The 19,800-nt window shown below is 36.0% G+C and overlaps 1 protein-coding gene and 1 long non-coding RNA gene across 5 annotated transcripts in view; both read right to left on the bottom strand.

The window, feature by feature from the left end:
* The window catches only part of LOC114255327, a 190,696-nt gene extending 179,994 nt beyond the window's left edge, over nt 1-10,702 (bottom strand). The window contains exons 1-2 of the long non-coding RNA XR_003626617.2: nt 10,247-10,702; nt 9,609-9,726 (exon numbers count right to left, since the gene is read on the bottom strand). This is a non-coding gene — a long non-coding RNA (uncharacterized LOC114255327). The remainder of the gene's footprint in view (nt 1-9,608; nt 9,727-10,246) is intronic.
* Nucleotides 10,703-15,292: 4,590 nt separating this feature from the next.
* Nucleotides 15,293-19,800, bottom strand: part of LOC105834813 (regulating synaptic membrane exocytosis protein 2) — a 62,812-nt gene continuing 58,304 nt past the window's right edge. For 3 of the 4 annotated variants that reach the window (XM_012677578.3, XM_012677577.3, XM_028192291.2), the window contains exons 24-25: nt 18,743-19,782; nt 15,293-17,716 (exon numbers count right to left, since the gene is read on the bottom strand). In XM_012677578.3, the coding sequence (XP_012533032.1) occupies nt 19,576-19,782 (207 nt within the window). In that variant the 3' untranslated portion in view covers nt 15,293-17,716; nt 18,743-19,575. The remainder of the gene's footprint in view (nt 17,717-18,742; nt 19,783-19,800) is intronic. The other variant, XM_012677581.3, reaches the window with a different exon arrangement.

Here is a 19,800-nt window from a genome sequence, read left to right as displayed (position 1 = left end):
TCAAGTTTCTTTCGATAAAAACATTTCAGTCTTTTTTTTCGATACTAAAGATAGACGAGACGAAGGATCGAGAAATCACATGGATTACGAGAGGCTCCACCTAACAGAGAATCGTACTCGTCGAGCAGGCTCCTCACCTCTTCTGCTATTGGTCGGCACCTAATCCGCCATTGTTTCATTCACGCCTGTTGCACGCGTTTCTCATTTATCACATTCGGTCTCTTCCAGTTTTTGCATTTCTACGACATGCCACAATACGCATCAAAAATACTGCTCCTCATTTAACAAAAGTATGATCGAGAAATGCGATATCCTGCAACGGCAATTGCATCAATATGAAACTGAAGCATTTTCTTTGTCTACTTTTATTTTTTGCAATCAATTTACATTTTAGATTGTTCATACGTTGCTGATGTGTTGCTATAATGTTATGACAAAATACTATGCGTTTTTTATACAACATCAATTTTTTTAATTTATCTTAGTCAACGAATTACATTACCACCCCTATTTCTCTTCATTACATTACGCAGTGTTCTTGTTTTTATGAATGATTTTTATAAATACTTTTATAAGTAATCCTATGTATTAGAGATTTCATAATTCTAAGTCTAGAATCAATTAAACATCTCTCTTTCTGCACAGGCGAATAAAAATATTAAGTTTTCCATTTAAAATGTTGATTAACAAAGTTATTCTAAAAATTTAAATAGGTCATAACTTTTCTATTAATATCTTTCAAATATAATAGAGAATATACTATCTGAGTATCTATTAGATATTAATATACACGTCAAAATAGAATATTCGCATCCTGTATTAATATCTCAATAATTTTTTGAGATAACACGATATTACAATATAAAAAAGTAAATAATTGTTAAACGTATATATAATACAAAACCATTCAAAATTATAAATTATGAATAAAAAAATTATAATTATTTAAAAATCTAGATATATATCTTTATACCAAATAAAAAATTAAGCAGTTAAACATATGACTGAAAAACAGACATTCGTATCATAAATACTATATATATATACTTGCACTAAATTGGACGAATATTTAGAGACTAAAAAAAATAATTCTCAGGCGATTTTTCTGATAATCCTATAAAATGTTCACGTCAAATGCCGTTACGGTTAATTTCAAAAGATGTGTATAAGAATGTGATCACGTTCTAGCAGAGATGCAAAGAAGCTTTAATCTTTGAAAGTTAAATCGACCGATGACTCTTATACCTGTTTTAAGACTTTTTGAAAGCAAACGAAGCAGAAAAATCAAACAAAATTGCTTTGTGTTATTCAGACAAACCGCTTGATCACAATACATAAAAGACGAATAACAATTTAGCAACTGGCATGTACAGGGAAATCTTGCAAAATGAAGTGAATATATCCCAAGTGAATATACCCAAGCATCGTACATATCTCATAATGGCCGATTCGAATCGACTTTTCACGAATACATGTGAGTAGGACTAAATTCTCTTAAAGATCTCTTATATGTGTATAAATACCAAGATGTTTTTCTCATTTTGTAAAAAAGTTTTGAAAAAAAAGTATTAAAAATAAACAACATGAATTAAATGGCATATAATTATTTGTCCATAATACATGGATCTAATTCAAAAACAAAGAAATCAAAACGTGATTAAAATTGGAACGATCCATTCTCCATCATCGCTGATTTTTTTATAAAAACTTATAAGTCACACAAAAATATACAAAAATGTAGGTGAATGTATACTGTATTTATTACTAATCAATTATTGATTATTGATCATAATAAAAAAATAATAATCATAATATACGCGAATTAATATTTACATTAACACGTAGGTGCATACGTAACACTCGAAGTGAGAGTTAAATATCATGTTCAGTGTATAATTACACAACGAAGAAATATTACAGAAAGCAATGCGCAATTAAAATACACGTTTCAAAGTAAGAAAATTTATAATAGTTTCATCAGTAATTATATAAACAATTAAATGCATTCATTTAGCGCGCAGTAAGTGTATACCTGCTAGTAAGAAAGAACGAGGCTAATGGGTTTTTCCTTTATTTAATTTTAAAACAGCGATAAATAAGTGCCTTTTCCCATTCATTTATGATAATTAAAATAAAATTACAACAGTAAATGTATTTGTAAATTACTATAATCTTTAAATAGCGTCAATAAATTTTTCAAAATTATTTGGTTCAAAAATATCTCGATTATTTCAAAGCAAATTAATGTTTAGCTTGACAAAAACAAGTAAATTTCTCGCTAACTTAAATTCCTTTATACAAACGATTTTAGGGGGTAACATCACAACTTCAAAATAAAAGGAAAACACTCGCTCAAGATTTTGTCCGAGAGCAAGCTCACCTGTCATCGGGCAAACAATGGAAGACAACCAAAACGAGAGAATAAGAAGATGGTGCAAGATGTCGGGGAGAAAAAGAGATGGACAGCGCGTAAATAAGTGTAAAAAGGGGCAAGAAGAGAGGGGAAAAACGGGATGATCGGGGGTCCACGAGAGATGGGGTTTCCCGTCCCTCCCCATCCTAGTGGCATCCTTTACCTCCGTCGCGGGACTATAATTTGGTCCTTGGAGTTGCCACGCCCACGCATATACATCACCCTACTATCGAGATCTCGTGAGTCAGATAAGGCTTGTCACTTTGTCGGCGTACATATACATACGCGCACGCATACACGCGCGGGACGCGCGGAATAGTGGAGATGAGAATCCGGATAACAACTTTGACCGGGAAAGTAGGAGAACCTGCGGACGAGGCTGCAGCCGCAGTTGATCCGAGTCAACTACACCATGTCGGGTTGAAATCGAATTCCATATTGGTACTGGTCGCGCGCGCGCGCGCGCGCACGCATACATAAGCACACGCACACTGTCCTTCCTCTATATTGTACGCGTAATTAAAGCGACTCTTCGTCGCGAGAGATAAGATGGGATAAGATAAATGCAGACCAGGAGTTATAAGATACAGTTATGAATATTTATGAAACAATACGGAGCCGCGACCAATACAAAACATCCATATCATCCTGTGTATAGTGAAACATTTTGGGATTTATATTTTATTTATTTGTAACGATTGAGAAACGTTCTCTCGTAAAAACTCGAGATTTTAATCGGAATAAAAAACCTTGCAATCGAGTGATCGACCTAAAAAGTTTATTAGCTATGTTGTCGCAAAAAAAAAAATGGCTGGAAGAAAATAGCACAAACGGGCAGTAATCGGACTCTTGATTGTGACCATTTCAAACCTTCTTTCGGAGATTCCGTGCATCAGTGTCATGACAAGGAATCTCGCTTTTGACACGCGTTACATCCGTATAGCGGAATATCAACCTGTCAAGGATGTTGCAGGGTGTGAAACCTTGAGTGAGTAGATATATACGCGCATACAACGCACGGATATACGCGTATATACAACGTATAATATACCAGGTGACCCTCCTCAAACCAAACCACGCCTAGTTAGCCACCATTGTGCACTCTGAGAGTTTATGAACTGGAAACGAATAATCGCGCTCTTGACAACTTGATCGTTACGCGACTCTGGTATAAACCCTACCTTCCTCGAAGAAAGTTTATCTCCTTTGGGGAGCTGATCTGTGAATGCTATATACTCCATCTAATAAGCTTTTATATAAATGTAAATATAACGTAATTGATTGTTTATGTTAGGTCGCATTATACATAGCATACTGTTTCTTCTCGGAATATTTTTTTCCGAGGACTTTTGAAGTAAAACTTTAATAAGAAATAAATCTTTAACCATCCTTAATGGTAAAAGGTTTCGTTATTCAACGTTGTTGCATTATGCGTTTAATTTTCTCGTTTCTAATTCAGTAACATAAATCAGTAACGATATAAAAAGAGAACGATTGGCATTCACGATCGCAATATTGAAGAGCGATCATCCTCCGCGACTGGTTATTTATGACATTTCGCGATTTAATAATGCCATCGAATCTATTGAATAATACACGATGTAATCCTACATGTCAGGCGCCGCGATCAAATGAGAAAAGTTGTGCTGACCCACCGCAATTTTAATCCGTCGTCGAGTCACGTGCTCTGTCAAAGTCCCCCCAATCGCCCTACCCCATCTGCGGTTGCGCGTGGAAGATCAACGTATTATCTTGCACCAACAACGCGCGACCGCTTTTTACCGTCGCGCGTTACTAGCTGTGTTCTGCAAACGTGAATTTCTCATATATATATATACGAATGGCAAAAAGAGAAAGAGAGAGAAAGAGAAAGAGAGATTGTCCTAAGTAAATAGAGTCGCGCAAGCCCTACAACCCTCGTGCAAACGCATCCGGGGGCTAAACTGCTCGTTTACGTCATATTTAATTCCAAAAGTCATCTTGGCACACGTGCACCGTTGATCTTACTGACGTTACGTCGCGCATTAATATTGCAAACTCGTTCCCCGATGAAATAAAAGAGAAAAAAGAGAAAATTCGATTCCAATAACAATGTTCAGCATATTAAAAAGTTTTTCAAATTATCATTAGTGTAGCGGAATAATATAGACAAAGAGTGATATTAAAAAAAGCTGTGTAAGTTGATTACAAAACAATATTACAGAAAAGTATATGCTTAGAAATTTTTTATTTATTTCGTTTCTGTCTTTTTTATTTTCTTTAATTTCTTTAAGATTTTACGACAATTGCGTACAAATTTTTTTTACATATAATTAAAAAAATGTACAACTTAAAGTCTCAAATAATTTTAATACAGTGCGCACAATATGATTATTAGTACATTTTCGTTTCAAGATTAGCGACTTATGAAAGAACCCTAAAATCTACATGGAATTTTCTCGCAGAATTTATCTTCTGAATCATAACAGCCGTAACAACGTGTACTTCGAAGAATTTTAGTGTACTTTTATATGTATATAAAATGATTTAGTTTTATTTTATTAAATTTTATTAAAAGTACAGTAAAACTTTTCAAAGTCCGTATAGCTCCACGTGATTTTGAGGGTCAAGAGAAAATCTGTGTATATAATCCCAAGACCTACAATCCCAAATCTATAATCCCATAATGTAGAAGCGAAACGGTCGATCGAAGATTTAGCTCACGAGCGAGAAAGTTTTTCCCGGCGTGTGGGAGAAACATATAAATTTGCGTTCTGTATCGTGTGTAACTCAACCGTGAATAAACCGGCGGCTTCGCCTAAAATCGTTCGTTCGACGGAGAATCGACGGACGTCGTAAGTTCCCTTGACCTATTATATGTTCACGCGCTGCAACCTCCTCCCGGCGAGTGGAAAAATAAAACCGGGGAAAACGGGACGATAAATAACGACGCTAAGTATCTAGGTGCGTCCGTGTAGTTACCTTCGCGCAATTATTATTCGCTCGCAGCGAGACTCTAAGGATGAGCGCGGCAGTTGTAAAATGCGTGCGAAGACGATCTCGTTCCTTCCTCCTCGCTCGTAACCGTTGCTCTTTGTTGCACGAAGAATGTTGCAACGCATTCGTGCGGTGTTTCTCCAACAAAGTGACCGAGAAATGAAGTTTTCGTTTCACGGATAATACGATTTCGCCGAGGGTATAGCGGCACGCATGCGCCTGAAAAAATATCCTCTCGTCCTTTATATCTCAAATTTGCTGAGTAAAGAACTGACAAGCCTAAAAAGATCGCAGTCGTCCCCGAGGCCGTTTCAGAAAAAGCGACAACCTGTTATAATCTCCGACAACATAACTGCATATCATTATAGATAGCACGATTTAATCAGAATTTATAGAAATTTTTGCAACGTATTATCTCGTGGTGGATACAAGGAAATTCACAGTGCGAATTGAAGATCCTCAGTTGAACCGGATCGGCGATCGAACGATCATTTTTAACAATTTTACGACAAATTTGTACAAAGCGACGCCATTCGTGAAACGTCAAATAATCGCGAGTCTGTCCGACACGTAATACATCTCTGACGATTGCAAAGTGAAATCCGACAAAGGGGCACAATTGAACGATGAAGCCACTCGACCCACTTTCTTAAATAAGATCATTCGTTCTTGATGCTCGCAATATTTTAAATTGGACAGTGCTCGAGCAAACACATCGTACAGATCGATGTAATATCGGATGCTGCTGTTTTTGCCGCAAAATAATCGACTCAAATCGTAAGGTAGTTTTATGACTAGTACATTTTTCTGAGAAATTTGATTGCCGACTATTATTTATTCGCAATTTCTTAACCGTCATCGTTAAATATTTTGTCAATTTCTTTTGAGGAAATCTCAAATCTCAAATCTGAATTTTCAATATTAAATTATAAACAAGTTACATTATTTTCCCTCCCGAAATTTGTTTATTAATTTTCTCCGACAAAAAAAACAAAAAATTCGTTAAAGTATCTGTCATTAACAAAATCAATTATATAGTAGTAATAAAGTAATTAATAATATATTCAACATGTAACTTCGAAGTATACGTTGCATTCAATCAGCAGTGATAAAGTGATATGTTGGATGCATCGAAAAACACATATTGTATAATCAATTATCGACATGTCCGAGCAGGGCTAACGTTCGTCTTTAAATAATTCATTGGGAGACTTCGAGAATGAATCGAAGGCCGTTCGGGATCAGATGCAAATCAGATTCATTAGCGTTAAGCCGGTCCGGGGGCGGAGGACAGACTCGGCTGTACAACCCCTCAGCGTAAACACTGCCGGCAACGCGTCAACCTCCGCTCCCGAAGGGTTGTTATTGCGCGGTTACACCAACCCCTACTGGCATTCATCTCTTTCGCGAGGCACATTTACACTTTTTGTAAATGCTTCTTGTGTTTTGATTTTGTTTACGAACGCGGAAAATTTATTTAACAATTGTTCTCATTCCACAGAAATTAAGTTAAAATTTCATTTTATCGTAACATTATTATGAAAATAATCACGTCTACTGTACAATACATAATATAATATATAACACAATAAATATGTAATAAAACAATTATTCAAGAGTTTCTATCTGGATATCAAAGTTTAAAGTAAAAAATAATTATTTTTTACTTCGGTTATATGTTAAAATTATTTCTTAATAGAAATAATTCATATATATTGAAAACTAAAATATAATTGTAATCTAATGAAGAAAGCTAACATATCAGTTACACATGTATTAAATAAACATTATATATTCTCTTTATATTTGCCATCTAATCAGAAAAAAAGAGTGTATGAAAAAAGTGCATTCCGTGACTTCAAACAATAATTTAACTGCCCTCATATAAAATCCATATGAAAGACATAAAGTAAAAAGGAACAACAAGAGTGTAAATAACATGTATGAAAAATAGCGCGTTACGTACAATGAATAGTCATGTCTTGCATAAAATATGCGTAAGCGAAACGTACACGAAACGATTAATCTCCGGTAAAAGACTAATCGTAACTCTTTCGAAATATCGGTTCTAGATAAGTTCTTGCCCTTTGATCTTTAAATAATAAAAATACTACAATACATCTACATTTGTATGTGCAAGTGAAAAGCGAGTGATATTTTATGCGAATTGGGTCTCTCCCTCTGGCGTTCAAAGATGTTTTCCCGCCGTTTCAGATTTTCACCGTGGCCAAGGATAATTGACGCATTTTTTTTTTTCGAGACTCGTTAAAAGCGTCTGGATAATCGTGGCACAGTGGATTCTCTGAAAGCGGAGCACGTCAAAAGCCGCACACTGTCACGATGATCGAAAGCAATGATCGCGCGTAAATAGTTCTGGATTGGGATTAAGTTCGGCGCTTTTCCCCAGGGCGGGTCACGGGGGCGCGGAGAGAGATATACCCTCGAGATTACAAGGATTACGCGGAGATTGAATCACTTCCCGGCCACCCCGCACGAATGCCTGAATGTGTCTCCGGCAAGCTGTCCCTTAATCATCGTGTCTTTACCAGAGGTCGTTATCGCGCTTCCGATTCGAAGTTATACGTGTCCCGAATTGCATATCATCAGAAAGCGCTCCGATTATCGCCCGCCAAACCGGTCGTTATTATTCATACGTTAAACTTCTCTTTTCTTTTCGATTCAATGAATTCGAAACCCGTAAGCTTCTTCCGCGCATTTTCTGAGCCGTTTCACCGAACGATCATTACTAACAACGATGCCAAAGTGCGCAGAATATTCGCGGTTAATTACAATTCAGACTTCTTTCTACACTAATATCCATCGGATTTTATTTCGCTACTGTTTCTGAGTCATTAACGACGAGTTCTTCTCACTTGAAACAGTTAATGGATTTTAAAACACGCTGGTATTTCTTCAATTATCCTTGTAGCGCGAGAGAAACTCATACAAGTTCGATGCAGAGGAGGAAATTTCCCGCGACAAACGCGGGATCTGCAAAAGACAAAGAGAGAAAAAGCAACCGTCGCAAAGAAAGAGAGATCCGAGGAGGCGAGTGGGCCAAAGTTTTTCCCCCCCCTCGCGCCCTCCACCGGCGCGAACGATCGCGTCAATTATGTGAAACGCGCGTAATGAAAGCGCTGTCGTGAAAACCAGTTGAAAACAAACTCTGAAAGGATCTTGGCAACCCCTAATCAAGTCCCGTTTAATAAAACCGGGTCCGTGGATCCCCGAGACTCGCACCCCCGTTGTCGTGGAAGGGGTGAAGAGGAGAGAGAGGGAAAGAGGGGTGAGGGGAGGAAAGGGACGGGCGTACGGCTAATCTGACTTTGATTAAACTTTTAGCGACACCGAAAAGGGTGCCGGGCCGATAGAAACGCGTGCGCGGGGCGGCCGGCGTGTAAGTCGATTTTTATTACGTTCCGTCGCATACATTACGCGCGCGCGCGCGCGCGCGCGACGCGCGGTTAATGGGTTTATCGACGCCGCGGGATTACGACAATAAAGTTTTCCGATGCGCCGAAAACCGCATCTCCCCGCGCGATCCGTCACGTTCATCACGGTCTTTCGCCGCGCTTGTTTGGCACGTTCGCGATTATCTCTCCTCCGCGTGTTATAATCACGCTTAATATTCGAGCGGCATACGAAACGAAATGCTCGTTTCTTTATAAATTTAATTACACAATAATTACATTCACGAAAAGATTACTGTCAATGGCGACAACATTCGCATTTGTATAATGTATTATGTTTTTTTTTCGCTCTTGTTAAATACAATCGAAGAAAATTAGATAACAAAAGAACCTTTTGTTATATGATAAAACGCATTTTTAGATTAAATAAACAATATTTTAATATGTTGGAAATTATTGTGCACCTGCCCGATTTCACATCGTTCAGCGCGATCTAATTACCTTTTTTTCTTTTTTTTTAACCATCAGAGAACCAAAGAATTCAAGACAAAGAGTACTTCCATTGTTTTATATTAAATAAAGCTAAACTTCTATTCATCTTCTTTTTATTTCTGAAGAAAGAAGATAAACAATGCAAGAAATTATAAAAAGATACTATTTACAGATTTTTTAACTGTTTTACGACATTATACGTACATAATACTTCAGCTAAAAAGTGTGACTTATTATTCAACTGACTCGTTAAATACTCTTTCTCTATATGTGTTTATTTTTAAAACAGAAAATCAGAGAAACTTTTTTTTGGTTACCTAATATTATACTTTCTCCACAGCGTGTAAATGTTTTGTGAAAATATCATCGTGATTTAAAGATGCATCGTAGTCCAATAATTCACGTTTTTGCCTCGATTTCTCTCCTTTATGCGATCTGCAATTAAAATAGAATTTTTAATATACTTTACATGTAAAGTAAACATTATGCTATTATTCAGGATTGGGCATTTACGCGTACACAATGTAAATCATGTATATAAACTGTGTTTTACGTGTAACATTATATTCTATAGATCATAGAAGATTCAGATTCCATCGGAAATAGTGAAAATTACATACTGTTTTTCTTATTTTTATTATTTTAACAATATTTAATTTTATCCGTCAGAATTAACAATCTTATAATTTCTTTTCTCTGCGTTACGTTACAATTTACATTGTCTGTATTTCTACGTGAGAAAAATTCGTACAGCATAACACGAACAATATTCAAATAATCAATGTAGACGTGATCTTGAAATGTACATCACAACCCTGCTATTATCTATTCTTTTCAGTCGAACTTCTCGCGTAGCATATCTTTCCTCGTTTTCTCTTCTCTTTGAGAGAAAGAGAGGAAAAAATGAATTGTGTATGTACATACATACAAGTTTCCAGAAAAAAAACAAACTTACCCATAACCTCCTCTAAACATGTGAGAGTGGTTTCGTTCGTCAAAATAGTTCGCATTGTTTTTCAAGCCGGAGAGTTCGACATCGACAGCAGTGGAGCATTCCAACCGGTTGTAACGTTGTCACGATTTTCGGACGCGTATTTTAAAATCACTCATGCGGTTTAAACGTGATCAAAATAAATACACGGCGTCGCGTACGAATCAAAACAAACGACCAGTAACTCTCCCTACCGTCGACTAAACTGAGGTTAGGTACGCGCGACGTTACCGACGATACTGAAGTAGCTGCAGGTGATAGGGAACTACTGTCGGCAAAGTCGGTAGGTGTAATAATTGGAATTTATCTCGCACACATGATTGCAACAAGCGGGTTTCTTGTTTTAGCGAAACAATACATCGGTATCCGAGAGTCGTTCGACACGTCTCATTGAGATACACCGATTGATAATGATAAATGATAATCTACTTACTTCACTCCGCTCGGCGTCCTCCTCCTCCTCCTCCTCGTCGTCGTCTTTCGTCCGCCCCTTCTAGGCTTCCCTCGTACAGTTTTCGTAGCCTCCTGTTGCTCTACTCTTTCATATGACACTCATTCGCCAAAGTACGATCGATCGCGCGCAATAACGAACACTACGAACACGAGCAATGTGCGAGTCTCCACATGACGAAAGAACGACAAGCGACGCGCGATCGAGCCACGCGATCGTTTCGTAACACGCACTAATGCAAATTACTCACTTTACAAAACTTAAAACGGGAATTTCGGCAAACTCTGAGTCCACGTTACACGATCGATGCTCATTGAAACCGAAAATTACGACGATACTTACGAATTAAACGCGTCCAACTCGGAGTCGATCCGTTCCCCGTCCGCGACGTTCCGTTAATGAGCAAGATATTCGAAAGCGTTGCCAACTTCATTCCGATGCAACACGATACGTCATTAATAGAATCGATTTAAGATTCGATTAGTAATTCGATTCGAAGATGAATATTCCAGTAAGCGAAAAGAGCCAAGATAGTTAAAATTTTGTAAAGATTCACAAATTTGCTCTGTTATTTCAACAAATCTAATTGCAATCGTTAATTTTAATTAGTTGTAAAACTTTAACATAGAAACTTAACATAAAAAATTAACTGTCCATATATTAAACTGCAGATCTGCTAAATCAGTGAAATTCTTAGACTCAGTTCCACAATTTAGTTTAATTAACAATTGTCCAGTAGTTTTATATAAAACAAATTCATTTGTTAATTATATAGACATGTGGTTAGTTAAACTCCGATTTTTTTTTAACCAAGTTGTAGAACTGAACCTAGTTTTAACAAAACTTCTTTTTCCGTATGTTCTTTTCATTTCGGCGAATAAATCGCGCGAAATATCGATTTCAATGAATCGTCGCATTATACAAAACCTTCACGCGTAGATCGACAAACATCAAATGCTATGATCACAATAACGGAGTAACTGCGTTCAAGTCTCCTCGTAATCGCACAGTTCTACACTCGAGTCTCGGTAAAGCGCGAATGATATAGTGACCTTTGACTTGTTCTTTTTCACTGCACCGCTGCATTGGTGCAACAGGTTAGAGTAAGATAAATATATTTTTTCTCATTCCAACTTATTGCACCAGTGCAGCAGCGAAAAAGAATAGGCCACTTGTGTATTACGTGTACACAATAGCGCATCGAAACGTAAACAACGAGCGCCAGCTATTCTGCTCGCTTATCGATATTTTAAATATTTTAAATATTTAAAATCTACACAAAAATACACATTTATGAAACGTACATTTAGCCTTTGAATTTTATATCGATTAGATCAATGATCGATATATCCATGTCTTTATAATCTTTTCTCTCTCTCGTTTTTACAAGAAAAAACATTCCTAGACGTTTCTTCATGCGAGTTTATTTTATTATTCACTAACGAACAAAGGGGAAGAAACGCAAGTTGCAGTATGAGGGGCGATTGAAACGCGGCAGGATCATTGAATCACTTTATTGTCACACGCCATCTCTGGCATTTGGGGGTATCTTTTATCAGATATATGATAGTGGATACAGTCACTAACGCTTTATACTTAATCGTCTCGTGATCTCCTACCGCGAACTCCGTGAGTGATTAGTTCTTTATAATTTGTCCCCGAGGAAGAGGGAGATATACATTGTTAATTTAAAGAAACGAAAATACAATGTTTGCGTCATATAACGGCTACGATATTATCTCGTAAATTCCGGTCACTTCGACGAAGTCGAAAGCGAGTAAGGAGGAAGAAACAAAGTTCGGAGTGTTCACGGAGTTCTCGGCTGAGGTTCCGCGAAACATTGTCTAAACGTACTGTTTAAATTCTTTCGTTCTTTCGTAATTTACGTGTTTTCCTTTTCTCTGTTTTTGTTTAACGAAAAATGACACGCTTTCTCTAACGCTCGCTCTCTTCCGCTCCCTTGTACGTATTCTCTTCCTTTCTTTTTCTTGCTTTCTCACACACACACACACACACACACACACACACACACACACACACACACACACACACACACACACACACACACACACACACACACACACACACACACACACACACACACACACACACATTTACTCCCCCCTTCCCCCTCCCATATACTCTCTTTTTCTCTCAATCTATCATTTTCTCTCTCATTCTTATTCTTTCTCTTCCATTTCACGTCTTCCATTTTTCTTTCACTTTCTTATTTTTTAGGGAACTAAATGCGTTCACTATTGATAAATTAGAAATTATGGATCCAATCCGCCGAAGATGAGTTTTGATCGACGGGCGAAAGGACATGGTATTTCTATTTCCTTATTTTTCGTTTTATAAGATCGTAAGCTGTTCACATTCTTATGACCAACTCGTGACTCGCTCCAAAAAATATCGGACAAGAAAAACTTTACTAAAAGTCGTGTATATGGAAAAAAAATACAGAAGAAACTCTATTTCAAACGTCTGACAATTAACGCGCACGTTAACTTTGCGTTATATTCGCCGAAATTGATTATGAAAATGATCAATCGACGAAATAGTGATATGCAATTTAGTGGGTTCTCGGTATATTCGAATTAGAGATGTAAAATTATCAGAGTCAAATTCAATATGACAAACATATAAAAATACAAAATACAAAATTGGACAAAAATGAATGCTGTGAACTAAAAGTTCAGTATCTTTTTGCATAATTCTTCTAACATTATACATGCAAATTTAAGTTATATTGATATTACGTTCAATGCAATTGGTATAAGATATGCCCGTCTACATATATGGTTTTCACAACAGTAGTTCTGATAAATAATATTCTTTCGGTTAGAATATTTTCTTCATGATTATCTCAAAAGATTATTTATTGCTATTTCTCTAATATAGTCTGTAAAAAAAATATAGTATAGTTCAGAGATTTATAAGATACACTTCCACAACACAATATTAAGAGCTTCAGTTTCACTATAATAACAGAACAAATAGCAACAATATTAAATCTTGAAAAACTTTTCATAAAATAAAGTGTGTGTTCTTTTCGTATAATCTTTTGTACATACTATTTTCGTCTGTAGTATAACAGTAGTATGATTAGCAGTAACTGTGTCGGCATTAAACTTGCATTTTTCATTTATAGATTTAATTATTTTCATCTCTAGTCCGGATATACGATGTATATAAGTGATGTTAGATTCTCGATCTTCGGATATCTCATTATCACATGTATATACGCGCTTAACACTCACTATTACGAGTCGCTCGTGAGCTTGCGACACAAAATTACAAGACCGCCCAAGCTACGTTGGACTTACTATCAAAATAATGAATAATTTATTTTAAAACTCTATGTATTTTGCATGGTCTTTCTCCATTTCATCTCGCTCGTACTCTCTCTCTCTCTCTCTCTCTCTCTCTCTCTCTCTCTCTCTCTCTCTCTCTCTCTCTCTCTCTCTTTCGTCCAGTTTATTTTCCAATTCACATCATATATCCAATGCATATATGCACGCATGTACAAGTACACACACGTACGCACATCCTATCGTAGTTGTAAACCTAAATTGGCTCTCTAAATTTGACAAAAGTGGTACCCCTTGGCTCTCAAGCATTTTCATCCACAGAATATTCCTTCTCTTATAATAATTCGTTAGATCTCTCTTTCTCGATTATATACGCTCCCATTTTCACATTAGCTTCTACTATTCAAATTGATAATAGTTCTCAGGGTTTTACCCCGATTTCTTTCATTTTAGTTAAGTAATAATATATAGGTACAAAGTCGAATAATAATTTGTGTCTCGTGATTTCGTAGTTTAATATATATATATATATATATATATATATATATATATATATGTATATATATATATATATGATTCATGTGATGCGCGTGTTCGATCCTAGAATTGAGCATGCCTATGTACAAATGGGCATGGCAAGAATAGAAATCGACTTGTGCACTCTTCGCGCTGTTTCTCATGACAGATCGACGATTCTAATCGGTAGCGTATGAATTGTGTTAGTATTATTACTACAGACATCATTCACGATGAGCGAATTTACGTTACTTTCGTTACTCTCGTAAATTTTACGGCACGCAATCCTTCTCGGCACGCGGAGAACGATTTTGTCTGCCATGGTCACTACTCTACTATTCGCATAGTCACGTAACAATTGCGAATTTATCGTTAATTTCCAAATCGCTCGACCTCTTATTGCGAGCACAGTCTTCACAAGTTTTTTTCATGATACAAATTCTACGATTTCTCTCGACTCTAAATATAACTTAAACGGATTTGTGTCAATCGTTTTACTTGTCGAAAACGCAAGAAACAGCTCACGAAGAGACGAGCGTCGAGTGTCAATTTCGCGAGAAACCTTATACAGTCGTCTATAAATGACGCGTTACAAACTGAAACGTTTTACCTAGTAGTCTTTTATATTTTATCAGTTAACTATTACGAAATTATGCTTGTGTATACATTGTCACACGATCTTGATAAGTTCGTGCATTTGCAAAATATGTACTTAGAAATCAGCTTACAATATTTTTTTTTGTCACAGTACTTTACATATACATCTTTTTGTTTTGGAATAGAACTCTACGTTTTCTGTATCCTTTGTTTTCTCACGAGTAAAAAAGCTTCTTTCTTTTTACTGTACGCCTCTAATTTAAGCATGTTATAGATATGATAAGATACCACTCTTTTATACAATTCCCTTCGTTCCCTAAAGCTCGACCGGTCCTCCCGATTACGAGAAAGTTACTTAGGATTTATTGTGAACAATCGGATTATCGGTGACATCTACACAGCTCATCTGTAAATTAACAATACTCGTTCGTCAAATTCTAAGCTAAGTCTTACGTCATAACTCACTTAACGACGGACTGCATGTATTTCGATGGCATTTTCGATATAATCTCAGTACGCGTATCCAACTCCGCGCTTGTATAATTCTCGATTCTCACAAAAATCGCATCGCGAATCGCGTACAAATATTGATATAATGGAGAGCGGAAACGCGAGTGTGAATGAGACAATCATTCCAAAATTGCAAAACATAATATTGTACTTGGTCAATAATAGTTCAGAATCATGACAAGAGATCGTCGTTAGTGTTGCGAATGACTTTAACGATTCAAGTACGAATTATAGAAATTTTTCTACATTCGAACCTATATCCCTAGCAAATTTTTATAGCAAATCGGAAATTTACAAAAATATACGTAATACAGCCATATGTATTGAAGCTTGCATTCCATTTGTCAATATTATCGGTAATATCCAAGGAGTACCTTCCAACTATACGATATGGTTCATAATCCAAAGCATGTCACATAAAAAGCTCATGAAAGATTAACGAGACTCACAAAGAAAATTCGCGCAGCAATTTTAGTATTCGCTTAACATATCGATTCGCAAAAGTGCATCTAAATTGTTATACAAATATATTACGCAAATCGCAATGTTTGAAAAATATTGAAAACTCGCTTCCCATCAAACACTTTCCTTCGTTCTTCCAAATCTTATATACTATAATTAAAATGTTGGTATTTTACACGGAGTTTACATGCCAAAACTTCACAAAAAATATAATGTTCTTTCTCTTTCTTTCTTTCAATCTCTCTCTCTCTCTCTCTCTCTCTCTCTCTCTCTCTCTCTCTCTCTCTCTCTCTCTCTCTCTCAATTTTTCTTTTTTTCTCTCACTCACTCTTTCTCCTTCTTTCCTTTTCAGAGAGCACAAATGTAATTATTTACTAATTCACAGTAGACGTGCATGTGCATGCTCGCTGAATATATCTTCGCGAGTGTTCGAGGTACGCACGAAGAAAGATCGAACACATAGCATGATTAATTAAGATATAAAATTAATTGCAAGCATTTCTTTTATGCGCTTCTTACAGAGATTTATAAAGCCTCTTAAATATTTAATGGCATTTCACTGTTTTTTGTACAAAAATCAGTACGAAAGAGAATTTTTGCCGTGACGCGTCCCGTTTACGCGAGTAATATGGGCGGTTTGTTTCCTCAATTTGTTTCAAAACACTGGTTTTTATACGTATGAATAAAATCTCCAAATAAAATCTTTTAAACGAAGCTAATTCGTAACTGTTCGGGTATAGCGTTTTCATTCTGACTTCGAGATTGCTAATTCAACATAAAGATCCAAAGTAGATGTGTAGGAATCGATTTATCAGTCTGCTTCGTACTTGAGAAATATGGTACATATTCCTGCTCCATATTTTCTATGTCATAATAATTACCTTATTCTTTTGGACATAGATTACTAAATGATATTTAAAAAGCCAAGTAACATGTGCTAATACGATAGCTAATAAATGTCAGTATTCAGGGAACAAATTGTGTAATTAATTATATTATCGTACATTCTAATTATTCCGATGCTAACTTAGAAAATGTTAAATTAATTCGAGTTTATATAATTAACGAAAAATATATGTCGAAACTATAACGACGATTACATCGTAGAAATCATAAGTCAACGAGAATATAAAGTAAACGTCATTACCCATTCAAACCTGCGCGCACATATCGCAAAATCTCATATCAGAGTGTTATTATAATATTTACATTAAATAATATATGCTCTGATAGTGACATTTTTTACTAAAAATTTGACAACGATAAATGTCTTTTTAACCGATCGTTTCGGAGATCGGCTTTTAGTACTTGAACTGTCCTAAATTATATACAAAGTTTGGAAATGTCTTCTCGTTTTAAATGTCTCAACACTTTTAATCTCTCTTTCTCGCATGCCAATTAAATGAAGTCCGTGGACCGATGTTTGTTGCTTCATATTTCTCACTATGTTCATGAATTTCTTACTCACTTAATCACATTTAGATTCACTGAAAACAAGTGTCATTGATCGTTTCACATCTTATCTATCTAATACACCACATTTGAATTCACATCTATCCCGAACTTGCTTGATTTAGTTTGTTTTCACTGCAAATAAAACAAACATATTATTAATTATAAATATATAACATTACTTATTTTTTATGAAATATTGAATGATAAAGGTTTTTATTGCACATATGTGATATCATATGTCATATACTGTATATATCGTATACATTGATCCACGATTCTGTCGTGAACTTTTTTTCGACATCATTCAATATCTCAAATTAATTTTAAAAATATTTCGGAAAAATATACAAGAGGGCAGGACTCCGAATACGGCACAACTTACCTTCACTACTTTTTTGTATACTTTTTATATAATTAAAAATTAAGCATATATATATGTATCAAAAACTGTCATGATTTACTACATGTATTTACAAGGAAGTTTGAACGAGTCATGAAAAAGAGAATGTAAATATTGTGCAAAAGTCAAAATTAATAATGTGATGTGTATCAAACAATATCAGGGAATTGAGAAAAACCGTTCTTACATTTAAAAAAATCAAACTTACAAGATGCAAATTTAATAGTAAATTTAAGGATTAATAGAAATCGAACTTTTCCCACGTCGAACAAAGTTTCGTAGGCAAAGGCATATTCCTTCTACAAGTTCGGAAAGGTAAAATCGACACATAGCACAAGGCAACGAAGTTTCGACCGCATATACGATAACGTAATCTCGTGTCGTTTCTGTTATCGACTCTATGTCGCTACTTCGAAGCCGAAATGGAAGTATTTTCATATAGGACAGGCATTTTCACAAAGAAGAAAAGGAGATTTCTATACAGAATGTTGGAAATGAAAAGAAGATATTGGCAACAACAAATGTGTATCAAGATTTCACATGGGTACTTGAGAAAATCAATTGACAGACGTTAAATGTCCTCTGGAAGTACGAGCGATATTGCTATACTTGATCGACAAGGCATTACGAATAGATATTGCAATCATCTTAAGATTGATTGCAATCTGTACTTGGCGCCTTTTATTATCGCCTTTTATGTACCCACGTTAAATCGTTGTCCAACTATCTACGAACGATGCCTTGATCTCAGTGCGTACCTAAAACTATCTGGCGCTCCGGGAACATGGCTGCTACAGTCTACATCTAGTCTACATACAGACTAGTGGCTCGTTTGATATGCCGTACATGATATGTGATGTACTAGTGGTGTTTCTAGAAAGACGTGTCCTTTCGTACGTTCTTTCACTCTTTCGCGAATTCTCGCATCGCCTTTGCGCGTTGCTTACATATCTCTCGTTTTTATTTCAGTCCCGCAGAATTTTCTATTATTCCGTATCAATCGCACTTCTCGTACTGTGCGCTCCTTGTATTATGTTCGTTAAACTGACTTTACCGTATTCAGAGCCGAACGTCACCTGTTAAGTAGCTTTTTAGGCTTCGACATTAATAGCCGACGGAGGATACGCATAGAGCGTATAAGATTCATCTCGACTTCTGTCAATTGTAGTGAAGAATATGTAATATTACGACATGATAGAGAATTATTTAGATACTTCTCTCAACTTTTACATGGAAGATGTAACGGTAATCCGAGAATTCTCTATCCCCTAATATATTTACTTGATACTACATATAATATCATCAAGCGATGACTAATGCGTGTCACTTAAATTATTAAAGACGTTTATAACAATTTCCATACATTTTCTAATTGTTTAACCAGTTAAAGTAAATGTAATACTATCTTGTACATCGAGACTCGTGCATTTCGATATTTTGTTAATGATAAAAGCGATTAGGTGCATCGCGATAGGAGCTCGAATTCAATTTGTGTCTGCTCTACTTTGTCTACTGTAAGAAAACTCAAAGATTTCCTCTGAAAATACGTATAAAAGGAATATTTCTGTACGTTCTTCGGGCAGTCATTCTTTTAGATTTTAAAAGAATCGAGAGACGTGACCGAAGATCGACGGGACAAAGCAAGGGATGCAGCTCCACTGACCAGGGCTTGGGTGTCAAACAGCTTGTACCATCCGAACACCATCTGACTGAGATCCAGCTCATCCAAGACGATCTGTGCAATACCCATGAACACTTTTTTCCCCTCTATCCGACCATAGTCACCCCACACTGTCACCTGAAATATAACGATGAG

The sequence above is a fragment of the Monomorium pharaonis genome, chromosome 3 (genome assembly GCF_013373865.1).
Source record: "Monomorium pharaonis isolate MP-MQ-018 chromosome 3, ASM1337386v2, whole genome shotgun sequence".
NCBI lineage: Eukaryota > Metazoa > Arthropoda > Insecta > Hymenoptera > Formicidae > Monomorium > Monomorium pharaonis.
Note: the sequence above shows the minus strand (reverse complement) of the source record. Positions and strands in the feature narration are given on the sequence as shown.